Raw genomic sequence first — 26,108 nt, 5'->3', positions numbered from 1 at the left:
TATATTATATATATAATATATATATCAGGAGGCTTCGTGTAAAAGCCTGCGTTTCTGAATTCTCATAGGAAATTAAAAGCCCTGTTATACTGAGTTGACAGCTGACAGTTTGTTGGGCATGACTGCCCTTGGTTCCTTAAGGAAACAAAACTAGTAACATTTATATATGTGTAAGAAAGAAATTTCTTTCAAGAGCGAGTGACCCACATAACTGTAGAAGCAGGCAAGCCCAGTCTGGCTCAAGTCCATGGGTCAGATGCTAAGCTGGAGTTCTTCCTGATTCATGCAATTTCCCAGGCCGACAAACTAGCCACAGGTGGCAGAGACCAAGGTAAATGGATCTAAGGTCAGCAAGCAAGATAACACTGACAGCTACCAGAGCTGGCAAGTACATACTCGGCTGTAGGCCCAAGTCCGAAGAAGCCAGATACAGGATCTGGGCCAGCAGGAAGAATAAGTGTAAGGAGTTCTCCACTGTGATATTTATGTCTATTGTGTAGGTCATACCCCCAAGGACACATCATCAGGCTATGACCTAAGTCAGGGGTTGGACTCCATCCTAATCCCTAATCTTCTGCTTGCTGCATTATGTTAGGTCGCATTCTGGCCCAGCTGAGTTGACACAAAACGAACTATCACAGACTCTTTGAATGGAAAGAGGCCCCCAAACTTACTCTAGATCAACCTGTGAGAAGTTTCCCTGGGAGTAGTTTCTCTCCACCCAGGTGGTGATGGATATGTGACCCTACTTTTCCTTCTATTCAGGTGCACCTGGAGAGATGGTACCCTCTGGGGAATCAGGTGAGTGTCTTGTAATGAGAGGGGCCATGGCGGTGAGGATACCAGCCTCTGTCCATACACGGACTGTAGGAGATGGGAATTCTCAAGTGAGGGGACCCCGGGGTTCCTGTCTTGGAGTACCCGAGTGGTGCAAATAGTTTAACACTCAGTGACTAGCCAAAAGCTTGGCGGTCCAAATCCACACAGAGACTCAGAAGAGATGATAATCTTTCCAAAAGCCACAGCTATTGAAACCCTGTGGAGCCCAGTTCTACTGCGCATGTGGGGTCACCATGAGTTAAACTACTCTTGGGGGCAGTTGGCTGGTCTGTCCTGGGCTCAGCATGAGACAGGAGCCCCTGGAGGTTCTAAAGGGGTCCAGGCTGGAGGCAAGAGGATTACAACCAGTCATGCAGAGAAAGACTGTGCAAGGGGCTGGAGCTGTCCAGCAGGGCCTTTTCACGGGGAGGCCCTAGCTCAGCCCCGTTTTAGTTCTCTAGTATCACTCTAACAGAAATGCCACAGGTAAATGACTTTAGCAAACAGCTATGGATGCTCTCACCATTTAGAAGGCTAGACGTCCAGATCAGAGTGTTGGGAGGGTGGGTGTGCTCTCTCTGTGGGTCCCTGGAGCATGATCCCTGCTCCTCCGCGTCTGCTTCCTAGTGCTCTGGAGAGCTCCATGGGACCCGGCATCAATCTTAGCCCATCTCTATTGACTCAGCCCACCCAGCCGTACTCCTCTTTCAGGAACAGAAAGACCACCCATTCTCAAATAGGATTATAACCATAGGTTCACAGGGTCAAAGTTCTAACACTCATTCGGGGGAGGGGAGGGACGATGACACACAAGTCAATCTCTGACAGGACCCCCAGCAGTCTGGGTTCTAAATTGTGGTTCTAATTTCTAGGACTCCGGAGGAGAGGTTCCGACTCAACAAGTGGTAAATACTCCCTATCAATGAGGAGAGACTGGGAGGAAGCCTGGACTTCCAGGGGTGAGGCAGGGGAGGGCGGGCAACACAGCTGGATGAGGTTGTTGGTCCAGCAGGGAAGTGGTCACCTGACCAGCTGGGATGCAGTCACCTGGCAGAGGTGACGATGATTCAAGAAAGAACCCTGTAGGCAATGGAGGGCAGACTGGAGTCTGTGAAGGAGGAGGATATTGGTGAGATCCCAAGGACAGCCACCCCACCTTCACAGGTCTCCCTTGACTGGCCCTGTAGTGAGAACCCTTTGAGCCCAGGAGGTCAGTTCTCAGTGATGAGGGAAGAGAAACTACTCTTCCCACAATCTCTCTAACTCTTTCTCTCCTCTTTCTCATTCCCCAGGGGAAGTGGACGTCCCTGCTCTAAGAAGATTGAATATCAAGAAAGATGGTAAGGGCATCAGTGTTTTAAGACTGTTTCTGCCTATCTGGGGCAGTTTTCTACGTGTATAAAGTCAGCTGGTGGCTGGAACAACCATAGTCCACTCATCACGTGCCCTACATGCAAACTCCTTAGAAACGCTTGGGAACGGGCAGGCAGGTGCTCTAGGTTTTGTAGATGTGAAAACAGGCTTAAGAATGAGGAGCGAGAGGCACAGCCTGGGCGTGACCTCTGCTCCTAAGGGTTCTCTGCTGCACAGAGTCACCAGGATGATGGAGGCTCTCGAGAACTCGTGGCACATTGTGTGTGTGTGTGTGTGTGTGTGTGTGTGTAAGTACGTGCTAGAAATGGGCCAGGCTGGGGAGTCATGAGGTAAGACGAGATCGGATCCTAGAGAAAGAGCCTTAAGAACTGGAGGGACTACTTCAGCTCCAGGCCTGGAATCTATCGAGCCCTCACAGAGAAAGATAAGGGTGGAAGTCAAGACCATGAGGTGCTGTGGTTGTCAAGCACACTTTATCAGAGCAATTTTAGATCTCCAAAGAAACTGTGCAGCATGTCCAGCGAGTCCCCCATTTAGTCCCTGCATGCCTGCACACTGTTCTCCTAGTGTTCACATCTTTGTACTGGCGTGGCGCGTTGCTACAGTTCAGGATACTAATATAGACTAGTAGGGCTTACTCTGGAGGTTTTGTAGCCCACTCCAGTATCACACTGAAGAGTTTCACTGCCCTAAAAAGTGGATGGATGTGTCACAGTTGCTGTAAAATTCATTCACCTATAGAAGGACACCTTGGTTGGTTTCAGTTTTGAGCAATGATGAACATAGATGGGGTAAACGTTTGTGCCGCAGGTTTTCATGGGGAGTTAAGTGTGCAGTTCACTTAGGTGGATGCCTGGGAGGTTGCTGAGTTGTTTGGTAAGCCTTTGTACAGCTTTGTAGAAAGGCTGGATCATGTCCCAAGGTGGCAGTACCCACTTTGCATTCTCATCAGCAATGAAGAAAGCGTCTATCGCTCCACATGCTTGTCAGCACATTTTTTGTGGTTGTTTAGAAAATAATATGATGGCTTTTATCTTTTAATACAAAAAACTACACAAGAATAATGTGTTAGTTAAGAGGGAGAAAAATATCATTAGACTTTTCTAAGATTGTAGCATTTTCTGGAAAGAGGGTAAAAGGTACCCATAAAAATCAGATTTTGCTAAATCAAGAATGCATGTTACAATAACCATGACAATCACTGGAAACTTAATAAAATAGTAAGCAATTTCCTAGCTAGTGAAGGAGGGTAAGGAGAAGCAACACTATAAAGGCTGACCTGCCTCCAACCTGTTGGGGAAACTTAGCATGTGAACCGTTTTATTGGCATTGAGAAAAAGAAACTGAAATGAAAACAAACAAACAAAAACAACAGAGCTTGATCCTTCATGGGCTCAGGATGAGGAGAGTAGATCCACTAACGGGGAAAGGCCTGACCATCTGCTCACGTAACAAGGACAGCCAAGGTTTTCCTGCTCACCTCTGTCACATGGCGTCGATCAGAGTCAATATCAACTCGATGGCACCTAACAACAAAGGGGGTCGCTCACCTCCTGACCTGAAGGCTAGGGGTTTGAATTCATCCAGTGGCCCCAAGAAGAAAACTGCTTCCATTAAGTTTACAGCCCAGAAAACCCTGTTCCACTCTAACACATGAGGAGTACGGATCAACTGACAGCAACCACCAAGTGACATCAATGGCCATTGTTAGCTGCTGTCGACTCACTCTGGGCTCACGGGGACATAACAGAGCAAAATGCTGCCTCGGGTCCACAGGGTGTCACTGGATGATTCTCAGGAGTAGATTGCCAGGCCTTTCTTCCTACTTTGTCTTTATCAGGAAGCCCTGCTGACATCGACTGAGCATCAATCATAGCAACACACGCCTCCAGGGGCAGAGGGTGGGGCTGTGCTTCAGGTGCGTTGGCTGGTCAATCGAATTGGCCTCCCGCTTAGAAGGGAAGGATCCCCCCACACCAGCAGCAGCCTGGTTAAATAAACTGGAGGAGATTGTATACCACAGAACGATGAGCAGCCAGAGAGCTCTGTCCGCTGAGGTAGGAAGATGGCCTACTCGGTCAACAAAAGGAAACAAACGCAATGGATAAAGCAGCAGGGATACAGGTGGCTCCTGGTTCTGTTTTAAAATGCCCCGCATGCATGTGTGGAAAGGTTTTGCCGGGCACCTCTCCCTTTGAGGAGGAAGAAAGGGGCGCAGGTCACTGACAATGGGCACCACGTTAGCATTTGGTACAGCTGCCTTTCACATGCACCCCACAAACGCAGGCTTGGAGCCAGCTCTGCCGAGCTCCTAACAGGAACAGACGGGCTACATTCCCTGCCCACCCAGGGACTGGTTCCCCCGAGGGGGAGACAGCGAATATACTACACACAGAAACAAACACATAATGCCTTGTGTGGTGATAAGAATGACAGAAACAATGAGACAAGGGCTGGACAGCAGTGGGCGCCCAGGTGCGATTTTGGCTTTTCCTTTGGGTGGTCAGGGGCAATGCCTCGGACAAAGGTCCATTTGAGCGGAGACAGGATTTAACAAGAGAACAGAGCAAACGGAAATCCCTCCCCTCTGCTTTTACAGACGAGTTCTTCCACTTCGTCCTCCTCTGCTTTGCCATCGGGTCTCTGTTGGTTTGTTATCACTATTACGCAGGTCAGCAGGGGACTCTGGGGACGCCATGGTGGGGAGAAGCGCTGGGTGGGTGGCAGAGGTTTCCAGGGGAGTTGGAGAGACCTGAAGGGGCTTGTAAGGGAGATGGGGGAAAGGAGGCACAAACGCAGTTGGGTCAGAGACAGTAGGCACTGAAATTGGTGCCACAACGTGATCAGAAGGATCAAAGACTGATTCATGGATTCATGGTCCAAGAGAGGAACAGGATCCCCGAAGGGGGCTGGTTTGAGGGAGGAGATGGGAGGGAAGGGGAAAAGTTGCAGGAGATGGAGGACTGGGTGAGGGTGGGGCTGTAGGAGACTGGCACAGGGAGCAGGGAGCATGGGCAGAGGCGGGGAGGGGTGTGGTAGGGTATAGGCAGAACCACTGACTGACCATGCTCTCCCCGGGCTTTCTTTCAGACTGGTTCATGTCCCTTGGGGTTGGCCTTCTCACCTTTGCCTCTCTGGAGACGGTCGGCATCTACTTCGGGCTAGGTAAGGCCTAGTCACAGTGTCTTGGTGGGGGTGATGGGGCTGGCTGCTCCGGACCAGGGAATGGTTGTGACCTAAGCATTGGGCTTTTAGATGCCATGGGGCTCATGTTTTCTTCTGACCGCTTTTAAGCAAGAGAATTGGTAAAAGTCAGCATGAAAATTACACAGCTCCATAAAAATACAACCCAAACAGCTTCGTGTGGCCCATTGAGTGAACCAGGAGCCTAAAACTGGCCTGCTTCGTGGGACTGGGTGCTGAATTCAGCAGCGTCCCTGGCATTGTTAGTGCTGCTCATTGTTAATAACAACTCTCTGTGTTACCCAAGCTCCGTCTGCTGCCAGGAACCCCCGACCCCCACCCCAAGCACTGTTTGTGTGGGCAGGTGGAAGGGTTTGACCCCGCATCTCTCCAGGGGCCCCAAACCTCAACTCCTCTTTCTCTCTTGTTTCTGACAGTGTACCGGATCCACAGTGTCCTGCAAGGCTTCATCCCTCTGTTTCAGAAGCTTAGGCTGCTGGGTAATTGTACAGTCCTTCTGGGGTTCGCTGCTTTTATCAGTCTTCTGCTTTGAAGGAGGTGTAGCAGGAGAGAACAAGGATTCATGGCCTTCTATTCAGTTGCCGGTTCTCTGACCCGGAGGAGTCCCGAAGCGCCTTTCACTCTCAGTTTCTTCAACTGGAAGATGGCGCGCGGGTGTCAAGAGAGGAATGGATGCACAAGTGCTTTGCTGTGAGACCGGCATGCAAAGGATGGGAGCCTGACTATTCCTCGTTCTCCTGTACTTTACATGTTTCTGAACACGATTGGCCCTTAATAGCAACGGGCAAGGGGGCTTGATTATGCTTACCTGATGGGGAAACTGAGACTCAGAGTGGTGAAGTGACTTGCCCAGGGTCACACAGCTAGAGTAGCAGAGCTGGGCCAAAGCAGATCCTTTTCTTGACCTGCTGCTCCGTGCCCACCATTGTGCCTCCCAAAGTGACTGGGTATCTGGGTGCTGGGGCAGTAACTAGATGTCACCAAGCGGCCACCACCCTCTGTCTCCTTAAAGCCATGTAAGTAGTAACTGGGAACATTGGCTACAGTGACTATGGGTCATGGAGACTCGTGGCTTCTGAGGTGGCTACCTCATCCCAGCTGTGAGCAGATGTTGGGGCATCGAGGGTGAGTCTAGGGATAAAGCCAGGCTCCCTTCAGAATCTGATGCTGTCCCATTGCTTTGTCTTGCAGTGTCCAGGAGGGCCGACTGAGGCCTGTGCCCGGAAGGCCGTTAGGCCAGGCCAGAGTGACCACAAGGATGGACAGCTAGAGCCAAGTGTGGACGCTGAATGGTAGCCAAGCTGGATCAAGAGAGCGAGCATTCTTCCTCCTAGGTGGTCTGAACACTGGCACCAGCCGCCTGGGCACATAAACCCAGGGTCAGGATGGATGGCAGATGGCGGGCAGGGGTGCCCGAGCCCTTCTGAGTACCCGGATCAATAGCAGGAAGACTCTGGGATGTCCCTTCTCTCAGGAGACAGTAGGAGACCCTGCAGACTGTAATCTGTCTGGGCTTCTAGTTTTCCTCACATCAACCCCTGTGGACTTTTCGGTCCTGCTGAGCTAACCCAGGACAGACAGTCCACTGCCCTGAGGTATGAGTTCCCTAGTGACCCCATGCAGGTGAGGTGTTGGGAACTAGAGTCACAGCATTTGGGCTTCTTCCCTCTGCCCTGCCACCAGCACCGCCTACTCTCCATCAAGATTCAAATAAACATTCTCTTCTCCAGATTAAAGAGAGTCAGCTAAGCATTCTTTAGGTTTCTAGAGCATGAGGACACATTGACATCACCTAGGCAAGGAGAGCACCTTATCCTCCCGGATAAATGTCAGGTTCTTCACTTTAGGCTCAGCACTTCAATTGTACTGGCTAAAAATTCAAACATTCCTGTGAAAGAGATCTGAGCTGTTAGATATTCCCAGTTCAACATATACCAAAAGGGTATAAATACAAAGCCCATTGAAAACTTGGGTTCCATTAGTAGAGGTATAGAGTCTAGATTCAAGGAGGCGATAGTAGGCCATACTTGCACTGCCTGGGCCATGCCTATAGCATGTGTTCAGGCTATAGTGAGACCAGTGTGGAAATGAGACCAGTGTGGAAGCATAAAGAATGATTAAAGAAATGAAAATTCTACCATCCACAGAAGAGTGAAGAGTTTTATTGAATTCATAAACTCTTGAAGGATACTTTTTTTTTAAGTACTGTGGTGGTCCAGGCACTTGCGTATACCATGTTTCATTCATTCTCACAACAGCCTTGAGATGTGTAATGATGCCCAGTTTACAGATGGGGAAGCAGAAACTCAAAGAGATGTTCAGTAACTGGCTCATATTCACACAGCACGTAAGTGCCAGAGCTGCACGGTATCCAAGCCTGGGTTCTCCTGATGCCAAGCTGCTTTATAGAGCTACCAACTCCAGGACCCCACCCCAGGCAGCACCCCTGAGGGAGCTGAGTGGATCACTGGGTCCCAGATTTGGGGATTTCTCAGATCTGTAGATTTTGTTTTTTAAAAGAAAGGGAGGGAAGAGATTCTCACAAAATGGAAGGCTACTAACTTTTAGCCTACTGCGGGCAGTAAAAAGAACAACAAACACTATCTACTATCAGTACTATTTTATAAAAGAAAGGACACTTTTGCATCTAAAAATTACAATCAGCAACAAAATGGATTTCAAAATTAAATAAAGTAATCTTATGAAAATTTTACTAGTGTGTATCCTTCTTCTACTCAAATCACTGTGGCTAGATGAAATTCTTCTCTTTGGGAAACCATGACACTAGAGCCCTTGTGACATAGTGGGCTATGAGTGGAGCTGTTGACCACCAGATCAGCAGTTCGAACCCACCAGGGGAAGGAAGATGAGACGTTCTGCTCCTGTGCAGACTTACAGTCTCAGAAGCCCCCAGCGGTAGTTCTGCTGTGCCCTATAGGGTCACCATGAGTCAGAACTGGCAGTGGGTTAAGCTTGTAGAGAAAACTTCTTAGGACTTTCATGGTTTCTCTTTTCTAGGAGTTTCCAACCTCAGGTCCTGAGATAGTTCGTTTATTGTGCCAGCCTAGCCAATAAACACGCTGAAGGGCGGAGAGATAAATGGCTCGGTGAGCCTCGCCTTTCTTGTTTCTTGCTCTTTGATCATCGGACCAGTGTGCGGCTGCCTTGCTTGTTCTGTGCCTCAATTTGCAAGCTACACTACCTGTGGGGCACCTAACCTGTGGACTGTGTCACTGTAATTTGAGGTCCCTTTAAGACTTGCCTTGCCAGAGAATTGGAATGTACATCTCTGGAGCTGGTGACCTGGCTGATGGTTGGTGACCTGCCTTGCTGTTTGCTGCCTGTGCTGAGATAGCCTAGCTCTCTCTACAGAGGACTACCTGGAAGCCATCAAGACTTGAAGGACTGCCAGTGTCTCACAACTCTCTCACGGGAATGAGTTGCACTGAGCCATTTGTACTGCTTTATAATTTAACTGTTCATTTTTTGGTATTATATAGCTGTATATAATTTAACAGTTCATTTCTTATGTTATCTATCTATCTATCTTTATAAATATATATACATATAATTATCAGCAATCTGGTTTTATCTCTCTAGAGAACCCTGTCTAACACAGGGACCCTACTCCTAAACACAAAGCTTCCTTACCTCCCCCAAAAGCTTGTACTTCAAGAATTTCTTGTTCTCAGACAGCATTAGGAAAGATGCTTTGGGAATTATTTCAGAAAAATAAAGAGTTCTTCGTTTCCGATATTTGCTCCTGGTGCAGCAGCCCAAACATCAAAGCCTGGGCCACGAGCATCTGACTAAATGCTCCTTTTCTCTGTGGGAAAACCACCTGTCCTGTCACCGCGGGACCTCCCAGACAGGCAAACCCGCGGCCCTTGGGGAATGGAAGGGTGGTCTGGGGAGGAGAGAAACAGGACCTCATTGTGTGGGCTTAAGAAGGAAGGACCTTTCAAAAGACGAACTGCTGCAGACATCTCTTGGGAGTGGGTGCCAAGCCCGGGCCAGCTAGGTGGCTTGGCTGTGATGTTAGCTCTGTCCCGCCCCTCCCCTTACCAGGTGGGGTCTCTCCTGTGTGAACAATCTGCACAACCTGATTTGCAAAGCCTCCTGGCAGCTTTTCCTGTGCTTGCGGGCCATTCGCACTCTCTCCTTTGAAGAAATGCTCTGCTGCTGCTGCTGCTACTCTGTGCATCTCTGTGGTCACAGCTTTCTGCCCCTGGATGGAGGAGATTCAGTGCACAAAGATCTTGGGTCCAAAAGACATGCTCCACTCCCATATCCTCTTTCTGGGTGGTAGCAAAATTCCTTCTCCTGCTTCTGAGAGGGATCATTTTCTACTAGCAGGTGGGCAAAGCTGATCAGTTCCCACATTTGAGCTTCAAGCGTTTATAGTCACTCAAAACTGAATCCCCGGAGACAAGTCAGCCAGGGTGCAGTATAGCACCAAGAAAACATACAACTTTCCTCTAATTTTTAATGCTTCCTCCCCTCTACCCCCCTACTATCATGACCCCAGTTCTACCTTATAAATCCGGCTATACCAGAGCATGTACAGATAAGAGCTGGTACAGACAAGAGCTGGAAACACAGGGGATCCAGGACAGATAAAGCCCTCAGGACTGACATTGAGAGTAGCCAAACCACGAGGGGAAGGGGAAGGTGGGGGAGAAAGGGGGAAATGATCAAAATGATCTACATATAACCCCCTCCCAGGGGGATGGACAACAGAAAAGTGGGTGAAGGGAGACGTCGGTCAGTGTAAGACATGACAAAATAATAATAATTTATAAATTATCAAGGGTTCCTGAGAGAGGGAAGGTGGAGGAAGGAGGGGGGAAATGAGGAGCTGATACAAAGGGCTCAAGTAGAAAGAAAACGTTTTGAGAATGACGATAGCAGCAAATGTGCAAATGTGCTTGACACAATGGATGTATGTATGGATTGTGATAAGAGCTGTATGAGCCCCCAATACAATGATTTAAAAGTGGAATCCCTCCCTTGCTCTTGCTCAGTCATTTGGTAGGGATTATGAAGACTGTGGCTGGAGGAGCCACATCAACTAATTCACTGCACCAACTCCTGTGACCTTTGTCCGTGGGTAAACGCTGCCTTTGATTGCAAGGGCCGAGTATTCTAAGGTGTGCCTACTACCCTAGTGGTATTGTTCTCCTTGTAGACCTCTCTGTCCTTGGCTAAAAGCTAAGCCATAGAGGAGGGGCTCATTTCCACACCTGAAAGGCAACTAAGGGGCATAGCCTCAGGGGTTCTACTCATTTCTATTAGTAAGCCTGGTTTCTTTTGATGGTTTTTCTCTCACTCTCTCCAGGACTCTCTAATGTCATCTCTCCTATTAATCGTGGTGGCTGGGCACCACCTAGTTCTTCTGGTCCCAGTGCGATGGAGACTGATGTTTGTGTAGTCCATCAGTCCATTGGGCTAATTGTTTCCCTGCACCTCTAATCTTCTTTACTCTTCTTTCCTCTAGTGGGAGAGACAAATAGTTGCACCGCAGATGGCCTCTCATAAACGTTTAAGACCCCTTGCATTATTCGAGAAAGGATATAGAAACTTGTAGACCAGTGTTTCCGAAAGTGGCTAATACTGCCCCCTGAGGTGCTGGCACGATCTAGTAGCACTACAACACAGGTACTAACTGTATCCTGGATAACTGGTTATAGTACAAACGTTCCACCAGGGGTGGAACTGAGCAATTTTTCCCCCCTGAAAAAGGGCGTTAAGCCGAATAATTTGGGGAACCTATGTGGTAGACTATGTTATGCCATTTGACCTTGTGTCTACCTGAGCTCTCTGGCCCAGGAATCAATTCTCTCAAGATGTTTGGTTATCTTCAGGAAGTTTTCACAACTTTCCCCCATGTAGGCTCCATCATATTCATGCATATATTTACAGTAAAAGTAAATGTTAATTGTGTTAGTCTGGTTAGATTAGAGATACAAATTAATAGACACTCATACGTGCATAGGAACAAGCTTTATATACAATAGCAGTTGAATATTGAGAAAACACCCCAGTCCAGTCCAGATCAAGTCCATGGATCTGATATTAATCTATAAAGTCCTTTTCAGATTCACAAAACACATGCAATGACTCTGAATGCAGGAAGATTACAGGTCAGTGGGTGGGAAGTCTTGTGGGTCCAGTGGCATTGTAAGCATCTCAGCACTGGCAGGGATCTCTATGTGGTTTCTCTGGCTCCAGAGGCTTGATTGCATCAGGGTAGGTCCATGTGGCTTCTCCAGCTCCCCGGACGTAGTGTCATGTATCTTGTCAGTAGAGAGTCTCCAAGGGAGTGAATAGAGAGAGTGTGTGTCTCCTACCTCCAAGGAGGAAAATACAGGAACACCCAGAATTTTCAGGGGAAGGTCAGGCCTACCTAGAGGCCTCAGCCTTGTTGGCTATAATCTGATTGACAGACTAGACTCCACCCCTTCACTCTTAATCCTCTCAAGTCCCAAACTGACACCAGATTATGTAACTACCACACTCATGTACAAATATCTTTTGTAAAACCTATATATAAGTGTGGAGATACTCCATGGTGGGATTCAGTTGACTCGCACTGGTTCCACAGAAGAAATACCTAATCTTGGTTGTATCTGTTGTTAAAATGGCACTTGTAATCAGAGTTCTCTCTCTTCTCTTTGCCTAGCCACCCAATGAGGAAACCACAAATTTGCATTCTTTTTTATGTTCATCTGTGCAACAGTGTCTTTTAAGTGCCCATAGTAATGTTCATTTGTTCATTCCATCCAGAGGCATAAAATATTAGAACTATGCTTGTAATCATTGACAGATGGGGCTTGAAGGAGTCTGTCAAGTGCTTCCTTATCATTAATGTAATATAACACAAACATTTTACATGTTGATAAATCTAATTTATATGGTGTGGTAGTTACATAATTTGTTGTCACCTTGAGACTATTAAGAGTGAAGGGGTGGAGTTTAGCCTGTTAACCAGGTTGCAGCCTGACGACCTCATTTCGAGGTGCTAAGGAGATAAATAGTTCACTGGAGGTCGTACATACACACACTCCCTGCAAGACATTCCTATTGACAAGCCACATGGAACTACATGCTGATGGAGCCAGAGCCCTGGAGCTGGAGGAAGCATTTGGAGACCCACGCCAGTGCTGACATGCCACTGGATCCACAAGACTTTCCACCCACTGGCCCGTGATCATCCTGCATTCAGTGTCATTGCAGGTGTTGCATGAGTCTGACGAGGAACTTATAGATTGGTATCAGACATATGGGCTAATATTGAACTTATGAACTTGATCTGAACTGAGCTGGGATGTTTTTTCAATATTCAATTGCTCTTGTGTTTAAAGCTCTTTCTTATATGCATATGAGTGTCTATGAATTTGTTTCTCTAGTCGACCCCGACTAACACATGGGGTCTGCTTTGTTGCTTGTGCTTTTGGTGCCACAGCTAAGAAATCATGGCCTAATCCCCAATAAAAAGGATTTACATCTATGTTTTCTTCTAAGAATTTAATAGTTTTATTTAGCTTTGATGTTTAAACCGTTGCTTTATTTTGAATTAAGTTTGGTACATGGAGCTTTGCGAAATCGCAATACTGTAGCCAGTGAGGTTTATCCGAGGTGTGATTATTGCTAATTAAAAGAAAAAAAAAGTTTGGTACATGGTGTGAGGTAGGTGTCCAGCTTCATTCTTTTGCATGTGGAAATCCAGTTGTGTCTGTACCATGTGTCAAGAGAATATTCTTTCCCCATTTGTCTTTGGCATCTTTGTTGATAATCAGTTAACATGAGAGTTTAGATCAATTTCCGTTTATCTAAATGTCTGTTGTTATGCCAGTACCATACTGTCTTGATTATCATAATTTTGTAAATTTTAAAATGAGTAATTGTGTATTCTCCAATTTTGTTCTTTTTCAAAATTGCTTTGGCTAATCTAAGTCACTTGCATTTCCATGCAAATTTTAAGATCAAATTCTGCAAAAAGCCATTGGGAATTTCAATGAAATTATACTGAATCTGTAAATCAACTTAAGGAGGGTTTGTGTTTCTTTATAATGCACATATAGTCAGCATTTCCCAATTAGTGTATATTCTTCATAGCTTTATTTTTAGCAACTGTATATATCAGAATCTGCTTAATAATGTTGAGGTAATAATGTTAAACAAAAAAATAATAAACTAACTGTCATTGATTCAACTTCAACTCATAACTCTATAAAACCTCATTGATGAACTGATCTCAATGATCGATGTATACCTCTCCCCCATGGGGATTAACAATAGAAACATGGGTGAAGGGAGACTGGTCAGTATAAGATGAAAATAATAATAATTTATAATTTATCAAGGGGTCACGAGGGTGTGAATAGGGGACTGAGGGGGAAAAGGGGAGCTGATACTAAGGGCTCAAATAGAAAGAAAACATTTAGAAAATGATAATGGCAACCTATCTATAAATATCCTTTTTACAATTGACATATGGAATGTTGTAAGAGATGTAAGAGCCCCCAATAAAATTATTAAAAACAAAAAAATTATTAAAAACAAAACAAACAAAAAATACCTCATTGAGTTGATTTCAACTCATAGTGACCCTTTAGGACAGAGTAGAATTGCCCTAGTGGATTTCTGGGACTGTAACTCTTTATGAGGGTGAAAAACCTCCTCTTTCTCCCATGGAGCTGCTGGTGGTTTCGAACTCCTGATCTTGTGATGAGCAGTCCAACACATAATCCACGATGTCACCTTCTATGCCAGTTGCAGAACTTACACACATAGCTTACTCTGCCCTCATCTTGATGTTGGGAGGAACTTTCCATCAGTCAGGTCATGACTCTTGTCTTACAGGCGAGAAAACTCAGACACAGAAAGGTAGCCTCTGTGATTTTTATTTCAAGAACTTGTGTATGGCTTTCTTCTAAAGAGATTCTGAGGTGTAATCAGATATTTATCAAAGGAGTGAGACACAGTTTCACAATGCAAAGAATGACTTGCTGATGAGGACAATTTGATCAGCCTCTATTTACAGGAGTAGTGGATTCCTGGGCCTGGTGGGGCCACTGCCTGGCTGTGGCTTTGAATTTTGGACAAATCCTTCCCTCTCTGAACCTCAGCTCTTTTTCATCTGCATAAAGGGGCCCACAACAGCATCCATCTCCCAGTGTTGTGGTGAGGATAAAGCAGGACAATGGTTTATACAATGCTTACTAAGTTGGAGTCATTTTATTAGAGCAGGGATCAAAAAACCAGATGTCCTTAGGGCCAGGAGGGCAATGCAGATAAATGAGGTCAGCCAGATATACAAATGTACGGCATCAGGAAGAAGGAAATAAGAGCTCTGCCACCAACCAAAGGGACAAGTGCTGTCCAATGTCCCCAGGCAGGAGTACCAGCTCAGTGGTACTGTCAGAATAATGTTCAACATCAACCCCCCTGGAGAACCTGAAGCTGTACATCAGCAGCCGCCCCCCGCTGGTGGTCTTCATGATCAGTGTGAGCGCCATGGCCATCGCCTTCCTGACCCTGGGCTACTTCTTCAAAATCAAGGAAATTAAGTCACCGGGAATGGCCGAGGACTGGAACATGTTCCTGCTGCGGCTTAACGATCTAGACTTGTGTGTATCTGAGAACGAAACACTGAAGCATCTCACCAATGACACGACGACACCAGAAAGCACAGTGAACAGTGGGCCGGCCCGGGGCCCCACCCAGGTCAATTAGAGATTAGTCAGGAAACAGAAACCATACCAGGTATTCTAACAGTAAGAATTACCTACAGGGAATTTGTTAAATGGGTACCAGGTCCAGGTGCCATTGAGTCAATTTAACTCATGCTGTGTCACCTCATGTGTGTGCCCATCGAGTTTTCACAGGCTGAGTTTTGGGAAGGAGATGGTCAGATGGTTGTTTTAAGGTGGACTCCAACCTCCGGTATTTCAGTCAGCAGCCAAACGCTTAACTATTTACACCAGTCGGGGACTCCTAAATAACTGCCACTAAACCTACTGCCACCCAGCCTATCCCTATTTATAAAGACCCTATGGAGGGTTACAAGGTTCTAAATCTTTATGGGAGCAGACAGCCTCATGGTTCTTCTGGGGAGAGGCTGGTGGGTTTGAACCTCAAACTTTGCAGTTAGCAGTCCCACGCTTACTCAACAGTGTCACAAGCATCCCTTGAAAGAGGCATTTACACACAGTTATTTCCATGTATCAATTTTGGGCATCTTGGCTGTATTGTGGAGACACAACTTTAAGTCCCAGCTCTCTGCTGGGAACCTTGACCTCTCCAGACTCTATCTGTGAAGGAGGAACTCGGGCTGATCAGTAGGAGCCCCTCCTGCACTGAGAGAAAGCCCCACCCTTCCAATTTCTGCTGAGAGTCAGTCTGCACTAGTGTACTGCTGCCTGGGGGCCCAGCCCCAGGCCTTGTCCTTGAATGCTCCTGCTACTCCTCTCTCTGCTACACTAGCTCAAGGTCAGTGCCAGCCCAGGGTCTGGTTACACCTCAGATGTGCAGGGGATTCCTGGAGCCCCAGTCCAAAGTGTAGTCTAAAAATAAAGCATGGAATCCTGAGCCAGGGAAGACAGGATTGGAAAGAGAGAGTAAGAGGAGAGAGGTTAGTAGAAAGTAAGTTTGTCTCTTTGACAGTCGGAGGGCACAGCATTGGCAAAGACATCGGGGGATAAGAAAGACGCATGTGCCTAAGAAGCCATTGGTAGTCAGTGCACTGTGGTGAAGGTGTGAAGAGAGGTGAGGATTGGTAGGTAACTAACGGAGTGCCTAACCAATTTACAGGGTAAATTCTCCTCCACTCCATACCCCACACGACAGGCCTTTGAGGACTGGCACCCTGAGGCCCCTGGCAGCCAGGAGAGGGGTTAAGCAGAGGAAAAGCACAGATCACCTCAGTAGTCATGTGAAAGTGGGGTGTAAGGGGCCTTGAAGGTGTGTGGTGGTGTAGTGGTCACAATCTGGTTCCATCCTTTACTAAGAATTTGCATTTCTACCTCAGATACACTGAATCGGAATCTACATTTCAATGATAAATAACATGTAAAAATCACCTTGGGATCTTTAATAGACACCTGAGATCTTGTTAAAAGGTAGAGTCTGATTCCCTATATCTGGAACGGAAATGCAAATTCTCAATAGGGGATGGAACAGGAATGAACCACTTCAAATCCATGGTTTACAGACTTTCGAAAGATCTTGTTCAGTGTGACTTGAAGATGTATCGCCACACTCAGCTCCCTGGGCTTTGCCCATGGTTGGAGTTCTTAACACCCTACATGAGAATCATCTATTTCCATATTCATCTCCCCCACTAAACTCTGAGTTTGTTTGTTTCTCAAACTCTGAGTTTTTTAAATGAATGAGTCGATGAACTAGTGTAGTGAAGGCAAAAGGAGAGCCTAGAATAATCCCAGAACTCAAATTTGGGCCAGTTGGTGGGTACTGGTAGTAGATGTTTGCCGTTTGCCTCTGTAGCAGTTTTTGACATTCCAATTTTATTTTGAAGAATAAATTTGTTGACTCACTACTAGCTCCTGGGACTGACCTTGACTTACCGCCTTAGTCAAATCAGCATATTGCCATACCTGGGCACCTGCAGAGGCACTAGGTGTCACAATGCCGTTTGTGCCCACCCCTCCACCCCCACCCCTCTCTGGGTCACTGATGTCATAGCATATCTGTAATCATTAGGTCACCAAATGGCTAGTCTCCAAATATGGGCACCAACAATATCCCCGCTCCTTATATGCATACAGAGGAGCCCTAGTGGCTTAATGGGTTGCAGGGTAGGCTGTGAACTTCAGGCAAGCAGTTTGATACCATCAGTTACTCTGCAGGAGAGAGCTAAGGCTTTTTGTTCCTGTAAAACCATAACAGCAGCCAAGACTCCCAGGGGCTATTCTACTCTATCGGAAGGAGTCACTATGAATCTAAACCCACTCAAGGGCTGCGTGTTTGTTTAATATATGCATGTGCTTTTCTCCCCTTAAATCTGACATGGAATCATAACTTGTCTTTGCCAATAGAATGGGGTAGAAGTGACATGTGACTCTCCTAGTCTACCTTTGAAAAGTTCTGGGAGCTTCTCTTTTTCCTCTTGGAATTATTCAGCCAGAATGTAAGAATCTGATTATGAATCAGCCCAAGCTAGCTGTGCAAAGAAGCTACAAAGAGAGAGAGGTTCTGCCATCCCAGCACAAGGCATGTTAATGAAAAAGCATCTTGGACTTCCAACTCCAGCACTCCAAGCAGAACGAAGCCGCGTCCAGCTGAGCTCTAACCATATTAAAGTTATATGAAATAGCGAGACACTGTTTGTAAGACACTGAACTTGGACATGGTTTGTTACACAGCAGTAGATAACTGCAACGGAGGCCTTGGCAGAGGTGTTGAGAAAGAAGGGTTTCCTCTGCTTGTCTTTCATGAAGTGAGAATGTGAACTTTGAGATAGTTACCACCGTCCTGTTATCATCAGGGCCCAGTCTGAGAACAGACTAGAACTGTTGGGCGGAAAGAGGCTTCATGGAAGCCAAGATGACAATGCTCAACCTCTAAATCGAGCTGTATCAGAATCTAGTTCTGTTTTATCGAGGCCATAAATTGACTTGGAGTTTCTGCACTTTGCATCCTAAAACGCCCACTGCGCTCCTTCATGGATGTGAGCAAGATGTTGCAACAAACAAGTTTTTTAAAATGTTGTTGTTGAGTGTTGTTGAGTTGGATATCTGAGTTGCGAGATAATTTCCAACGGATACGGACCCTGTGTACAACAGAAAGAAACACTCCCTGGTCCCCACACTGTCCTTACGTGGAGGATGTAGAGCGACAAATATCATTTCCGAGGTTAAGTGAATCTTGACGGAAAGCACGGACGAATAGAAGGCATTCACCTGTGTCTTATGGACGACGCAAAGGCATTTGACCGTGCGGATTGACGCAGATCATAACAAACTATGGAGAACGTTGTGAAGAATGCAAATCTCAGGACACTTCATTATGTTTACGTGGAATTGTTAGGTAGCTTAGCCTAGGGAATTGGGAAGACCATTTACGCATGCCCAGGAGAGCCAGCAAAGGACAAAAGCTGGATTTTCCCGCCGGTGGGCCCAGATGGGCGTTATACCTGGAGCAGCCCTCCTGGGCCAGGTGATTGCAATTCAGCCAATGGGATCAACCTGGGGTCGTTCACCACGCCTCCCCTGGGAACCCTTGAAAAGGCAAGGACCAAGAGGGAGAGGGGTCTTGTCTTGTCTTGCTTGGCTGGTTGTCTTCGTGGGAGGAGAGAGATCCTTGCATTACCTGGGCAGTCTCTGCCAGGCCGCATGGTCAAAGGAATCCTAATGGTGCTGCGTAAAACCTGAAACTTCTTTTTAAGTTTCATTAAATTCACTTGGATCACGAGCCCTGCTTCGTCGTGAAATCTTTCTCGCGCGGAGCCAAGGACCGAGGCTGAAAAACACAGTCATTTAAGTAAAATGGGACATTTTCTCTCGGTAACATTCCAGAGTTCCAGAGTTAAGCTGTGCTCCACGCAGTGACTCGGGGACTCATCTGTAGCTGAGCCATGCCTTAGGGTGTTGTCCTAATATGCATGATCAAAGCTAGGTGATCACTATAGCTTTATTCGGGTCCACGTCCAGGGATAAAGACAGGATGTAGAGGGTAATAAAAATGTTTTAATCAAAGACAAGGAAGTTGTGCAAACCATTCTCATTTACATATTCTACTTTAAAAAAAAAAACGTAGTCACCACCATCAATTAGCAAGGAAGTCTCTAAGGGGAACCAAGGCAGGCAAACACAAAACAAAACAAAAAAAACCATCCAGGAATGGATTTTGGGCTTCCCCTAAATTCAAGCTCCAATTAAAGAACTGTTAGTTCTTACATCACAGCCCTGCTCCATACTCACCCTCAGGAAGGGAACACAGAAGATGGGGGTGCTATAGTAAAGTGTGGTGAAGACCTGGGCCGGGTCTTAAAGGCGTGTTGCCAAAGAAGCAGCCATCTAAGTGAGAGGTCAACCAAGCCCACATGGAAGAAGCACACCAATATCAGTGACCCAAGGATTGTCAATCACATCATCTAAAACCTGAGGAAGTAGTAGCATCAGAGCGAAAACTGTGAGATTCTGGTTTGCAGAAGGTTAGAGACGACCGTGGAAGCCTAAAATACATTTGTGAGATCGACACCAGAAATAAGCCTCTGATGATGTCCCTCTATGCATAATGGAGGGACAGGAATGAAGTGATTCCCAAAGATTTCCCTCTATGCATAATGGAGGGACAGGAATGAAGTGATTCCCAAACAGGAAAAAAAAACAACAAAAAAACGAAGTCAAGGTCAAGTAGCCACGCTTAATAGCAAAGGAAACTGGAAAATGTGCACTCTCTTTCCAGCCCAATTCTATTGCTACAGGAGACGATCAGAATGGATTTAAGGGGATACGGATGATACGTTCTATCCTGGACATGGTTATTTTGAGATCTCTCCAGGACATCTCTCATGTAGTTCAATATATGACACTGATGAACAGGTGGAAAGTTCCACCAATGATAACATTTCGGGAGTTGTCGGCACCAACCCAAACAAAAGGAAGTCAATAAATAGTTGAGTGCCCATTATTTTCCAGGCACATGTGAGGGACTGAGAATAGAATGCAGAATAGGAATAGATAGAGCCTAAGGCCAACCTCTGAGGAACCCTAGCATTTAAAAGTCAGACCGATATTTTATTATCTTATACTAAATATCTAAAATTGGCAAATACACAGAGATCAAAGTGTATTAGTGGTTTCTAGTGACAGCCGGGGGCAAGGGGGATGATACTACATCTCAGAGACTCAACTGAGCTTTTTTTAAGGGTGATAGAAGAATTGGGAACAGTCCATAGCAATGGTCGAACAACATGATGAACATATTTAATGTCTCTGAACAGTTTGTGAAAATTGCTGAATAGCAAATCGGTTTTTAAACCTATATTTAACACACATATACACAGTGAAACAAGTACATAGCTAAAGAGCTAGACTAACAATTTATATTTACTCATGTGCTCCTGCCCTCTTGCGAGTTCCTGCCTTCCTTTCAAGACAGTGATCTATGAATTCTATGTAAATCATGGCCTCCTTTTAACATTTTATTCAAAACATAGGGCTATCTAAAATATATATTTCATTTTAGTTGATTTTGCATATTATAGAAAGTATTTCACTGGAAAAATTATTGATGTTAACATTGTAATCGCCTTATACCGCAGGGGGATGATTGACAATGTTTTTCTTTTTTTTTTTCCCCCTTTGGTTTTCTGTTTTTCTGCCCTTTGGTTGGTTGTTGTTATTTTTGTTCTTCTGGATTTTTATTTTTTCATAATACAACTGCCAAAGTAAACCAAAGCCATTCATTACCCATGGGCAAGCAGATGGATTCCGGGGTCCCACTTAACCCTATCCTCAATCCAAGAAGTTAATTCTGACACCATAGCCCTGCTGATACTCTGCTTCATGAACTGATCACAGCAAAAGTGTGGTGAAGAAAGCAGATGGTGCCTGGCTATCAATTGGAATAATATCTGGGGTCTTAAAGGCTTGTATTCAAACAAGCAGCTGTCTACATGAGATGTCAAATAAGTCCACACGGAAGAAGCACAGCAGCCTGTGTGATCCAATGATGACAATAACAAATCTCGAATATGGTGAGGAGAAAGGCATCAGAGCAAAAATTATGAACACCCAATTTGTAGAAGGCTCTGGGGACAGTGGGAGCCCCAACTCCATCTGCAGAACCTCTAATCAGATGAAGCCTCTGGCCACAGGTAAGGGACTCTAACAGCTTTCCTATCAGACAGGGACTGTTGCAAACTTGATTGTGGTGGATCAAGCCATGAGTATAATATGATACTTGGTCAGTTGACCTCTCTCTTGATCCAACCTGAATTTGCTGTAGACTGAAGTAGTCCTCACCTGTTCAGGGTAGAAATGTCTTCTCTGGCCTTTAAATATTGATGGTGGTCTTTTATTATGCTTTATTTGTATTTTTACCCCTGTATTATTATTACTATTTTCCCCTTGCCATCTTGTTTGTTTTTTGTTTCTTATTGTTTCTGTTGGGTTTCCCCATGTGTGAAGCACAGAAGTAGTGGCTGCACAGAGACAATACCTGATACAAGGGTTTATCAGGGATGCGGAGGGGGGTGAATAGTGGAGAGTTTGACGGGGTTTAGGGAGCAAACAATGAATGTAGGAGGGATGAGGGAGCACTAGAACTGATTTTGATGATGTATATAAAGTATATAAAACTCTTTTCAAAGGGATTTAACCATGGAAGTGTATGATATGTGAATAAAACTACTAAAAACCAGAAACCAAGCTTGACCCATGTCACCATGGGTGAGGAGAAAGAGCTGTTGCTTAGAGGGCACTGGGTTTATGTTAATGGTGATGGGGTAATTTGGAAAAGGATATCAATAATGGTTGTACAACACGGAGCGTATAATTAATGGCACTGAATTATAGAAGGTGTTGAATTGGAGAATTTTGTTTTTCAAATTTTATTGGCACAAAATTTACCTAAATTCAGTTTAATAGTTCAATCTCGAGGGGCATTGTCCAATCAGCACATCTGTCTTACAGCATTCCCCTCCATGGTTCAATCACCTTTAAAATGAGTTGTGCGATCACGATCAGTTCTAGTGCTCCCTCCCCGCTCCTGCCTTCGGTACTTATTCCTGAAATCCCCTGTCCCCCCCTTTCGCCAATCCCCACCGCTACATTCCCTATACCACCTTGTATCACTTATGATCATTATATATCGACTTCTCCTGGGCTTCACAGCTGGGAAACCCAACAGAAAACAATGAAAAACAAATCCCAGGTGGTGAGGATAACAGCACATTAGCATAAAGACAAAAATACAAATAATGCTTAAGAGGGAGAAGACACCCACACACACACACCCCAGGGAAGAAATTTCTGTCATGGAATGTCTAAGAAATAGTTGCACCCAGAACAAATTCAGGTCGTGTCTATAGGGAGGTCCATTGGCCAAGTGTTGAGTTGGATCCAGCATCATCGAGATTACAATGGCCTCTGCTTGCTAGTAAGGCTGTTTGGGACTCTTGCCTTGGGCTAGAGCGGATCAGCCAATCAGCTCAGTCTGACTAGATACCGATGGGTGTGGGCTCCCACTCTCCTTCATAGCCCTCCCCAAATTATGTGTTCACAATTTGAGCTCTGAGACTTTTCTCCTCATCATATTCACATTTTGTAGTTGTCATATTTGGATCACACAAACTGGTGTGCTTCTTCCATGAGGACTTAGTTGACTCCTTGCTTAGATGGCTGCTTGTTTGAATACAAGCCTTTAAGACCCCAGGCCCTATTTCGATTGATAGCTGGGCACCATCTGCTTTCTTCAGCACACTTTGCTGTAACACCCTTATCTACAGTGATCATTTCATGAAAGTGAGTATTGAGCAGGGTCATTCTATAAGAACTGATTGTTCATCCCCTCCCAGAGGGGTCTAGAGGAGAAGATGAGTCAGTCAGGGTGCAATGTAGCACCAATGAAGAATACAGCTTTCCTCTAGTTCCTAAATGCTTCCTCCTCCCTTCCCCCCCCCTACCATGATCCGAATTCTACCTTGCAAGTCTGGATAGAGCAGAGGATGTACACTGGTGCAGATAGGAGCTGGAGGCACAGGGAATCCAGAGCGGATGATACCTTCAGGACCAGGGGTGTGAGGGGTGATACAGGGAGGGTAGAGGGTGAGTGGGTTGGAAAGGGGAAACCGATTACAAGAATCTACATGTGACCTCCTCCCTGGGGGACGGACAACAGAAAAGGGGGTGAGGGGAGATGCTGGATAGGGCGAGATATGACAAAATAATTTATAAATTATCAAGGGCTCATGAGGGAGAGGGGAGAGGGGAGGGGGGGATAAAAGGGGACTTGATGCAAAGGGCTTAAGTGGAGAGCAAATGCTTTGAAAATGATTAGGGCAAAGAATGTACAGATGTTTCCCCTTCGCCGTCTCCCCTGGCCCTCTGCTGCCGCAGCCATGAAGGTCGAGCTGTGCAGCTTCAGCGGGTACAAGATTCGCCCCGGGCGCGGGCGGCGCTGCGCCAGGACCCACAGAAAGGTTTTCCAGTTCCCGAATGCACAATGCGAGTGGGCAGTTCCTTTCCCAGAGGAGCCCTCGGCAGGGAGACTGGACCGTCCTCTGCAGGAGGAAGCACAGAAGGGCAGTCGGAGGAAATTCAAAAGAAGAGAACCCGCTGTGCAGTCAGATTCCAGAGGGCCATCCCAGGTGCATCTCTTGCTGATATCATGGCCCAGAGGAATCACAAACCTGAGGTTAGACAGGCCCAGCGAGAACAGGCCCTCAGAGCTGCCAAGGAAGCAAAAAAGGCAAAGCAAGCTTCTACAAAGACAGCAATGGCCGCTACTAAGGCCCCCACCATGGCAGCACCTAAGCAAAAGATTGTGAAGCCCGTCAAAGTGTCCGCTCCCCGGGTTGCTGGAAAACGCTAAGTCGGCAGCAGAGACTTTCTAATAAAGATGCAACTATATATATAAAAAAAAGAATGTACAGATGTGCTTTATACAATTGATGTATGTATATGTATGGATTGTGATAAGAGTTGTATGAGTCCCTAATAAATGTAAAAAAAAAAGATACTTAAAAATAAAGAAAAAAGAACTGATTGTTCTTAACTTGGAGCCAGCATTCAGAGTGAGCCCAGAAAATTGGAGAATATATTTTTGTGCATATTTTTGCTACAAATAATAACGCGGAAAAACAAACAAAAAATTGCAAAGAAACAAAGTTAAATGAGGGCCAGAAACAGTTACTGAGATTTGTCTGGTGCACTGAGCTGGGGAACTAACTCTCCACAGCAATTCCGGACTATTTCTGCAGTGACTTCCTCTCCATCTTTATCCTTAGTGGTCTTGGCAGGCCAAAGTCCACGTGGCACTCAAAGCCTGTTCATTACAAACTCATGCATGAAGGAGAGGCTACAGTTAGAAAGATATATGTAACAGCTGTGTGTATGGCCATGGATGATATCTGGAATAGTTACCTCCATGAGCAGGGTGAGCCTCTAAAGAAACTCAACTGCAGGGATGCAAAAAATTGGAGTGGCAAAGGAAATAGCTTGAAGAAGGCAAGCAGTGATCTGGAAGTACAAAGCGTGAGGGAGGAAGCCCAGGTGCCCACCCATTGGCAGGCACTACTGTTGCTGCCTCTCCTCCCCAACTGGGGCTGGGCATTACCTAGCCCTTCCCTCATCCACAAAAGTGAGTGAGGGGTAGGGAGAGTGAGTGCAGGAAAATGGCCAAAGCAGGCAAGCTCCCACACATGTAGCATGCACAGAAATCACTGCATGTCCCTCTTAGGTTCCCCTTCCCTCCTGCTCCCCCTGATCACAGAGCAGCGTCATGCCAGGGTCTGTGGCCCAAGTCAGTAAAAAGGCACTCAACTCCTACCACAACAGCACCCAACAATGAGTCCTTTACTGCAGGAATGAAAGCAATGCTCTTACAGGTGCGCCCGTCCTCCGGCATCACCTACATACAGCCAACCTAAGCACAGCAGAGTGATCTGGAGGGCCATGCGAAAGACAACGGAAAGGCTAACAAAAACCCTATAGGATGACCTCTTGAAAACGCCGTGAGAGTAACATGAGAGCAGGTGTGGGTGAACTTAGTAACTGCCAAGAGGACAGGAAACTAGAGGGCAGTATCAACCTTTGCTGGACCATCAGTACAGCCTTCGGGTCGTGCTTCCTGCCCTCCCTCCTCATGAAGATGTGTCCCTCGTCTCCAGATGGACCTCTCAAGTCCCTTAAAGCAAGGGTGGGAGCAAGGTTACTCAAAGATCAGAGCTCTGCAGAGGGAACAGAGGCTTCGAGTAGAGGTCACACTAATTGGTTAAAGACAAACAAGTGGTAAGCGAGCTCTAGTTAAGGTAAGGGCAGAATGTACTCTGACCTTTGGAACCCCTCAGGGATTTCAAGTCCTCTTCCCTCCACTTAAATAATTGCCATTCTAGAAGTGGGTGTCCTCATTGGATTGGTTTTGATGCTGGACTACATTTGTGGAACATTCCAACTATAGATTCAAACATCGTGAAAGCAGGCCTGGGGGGGAGGGGGGAGGGGAATACAGCATAAGAACCGATGACTTGCCCTTACAGGAAGAGAAGTAAATATAAGACAACACATCTTTCCCAGAGGACACAGGGAAACTCTATTAGAATTGGAAGGGGGTCGATATCCTCCAGGAATTCCTCAATGTTCTGAAAAGCTCAGCATGGCTTGTGAAAAGACCCAATGAATCCAGGCATACTACTCCAGGAAATTTAACGAGGCGATTCACCCCCGACATGCTGCAGTCCCAAGCATAAATATCCCTGCTTGAACATAAGTATTCATGTACCATGAATTACTTGATAAAGTTCTTCTAGCCCTATTCTTTGTATCTCCCATCAAATCATCGGGTGGGACCATGAAATAGGTTGTATGGCACTCTGATGTGGGGGATGGCCATTTTACCATCCTGATGGGTTTCAAAGGGGCCATTGCAGAAGCAAATTTGAGGGACCTCACTATCATCGAGAAAGAAAACCCAGGGGCTGAGCACACCTTTTGTGCCCCAAGATCCTTGAGTTCTTGTGGGGG

The 26,108-nt window shown here is 46.0% G+C and overlaps 1 protein-coding gene, 1 non-coding gene and 1 pseudogene across 2 annotated transcripts in view; all 3 read left to right on the top strand.

Annotated features, from left to right (window-relative positions):
* Positions 1-15,135, top strand: part of TMEM40 (transmembrane protein 40) — a 28,373-nt gene extending 13,238 nt beyond the window's left edge. The window contains exons 5-12 of the mRNA XM_075550888.1: positions 766-801; positions 1,692-1,724; positions 2,112-2,159; positions 4,793-4,864; positions 5,284-5,358; positions 5,814-5,876; positions 7,656-7,744; positions 14,854-15,135. Coding sequence (XP_075407003.1) covers positions 766-801; positions 1,692-1,724; positions 2,112-2,159; positions 4,793-4,864; positions 5,284-5,358; positions 5,814-5,876; positions 7,656-7,744; positions 14,854-15,135 — 698 coding nt within the window. The remainder of the gene's footprint in view (positions 1-765; positions 802-1,691; positions 1,725-2,111; positions 2,160-4,792; positions 4,865-5,283; positions 5,359-5,813; positions 5,877-7,655; positions 7,745-14,853) is intronic.
* On the top strand, positions 12,991-13,125 carry LOC142449448 (U4 spliceosomal RNA). Its single transcript, XR_012784613.1, has one exon. It is a non-coding gene; the product is annotated as a U4 spliceosomal RNA (small nuclear RNA).
* Positions 15,136-23,485: 8,350 nt separating the features above from the next.
* LOC142448971 (large ribosomal subunit protein eL24-like) lies at positions 23,486-23,986 on the top strand (annotated as a pseudogene).
* The last annotated feature ends 2,122 nt before the right edge of the window (positions 23,987-26,108 follow it).

Source organism: Tenrec ecaudatus, chromosome 5, assembly GCF_050624435.1.
Source record: "Tenrec ecaudatus isolate mTenEca1 chromosome 5, mTenEca1.hap1, whole genome shotgun sequence".
Classification (NCBI taxonomy): domain Eukaryota; kingdom Metazoa; phylum Chordata; class Mammalia; order Afrosoricida; family Tenrecidae; genus Tenrec; species Tenrec ecaudatus.
The sequence above is the reverse complement of the archived record's forward strand: the minus strand, read 5'-3'. Positions and strand labels throughout refer to the sequence as shown.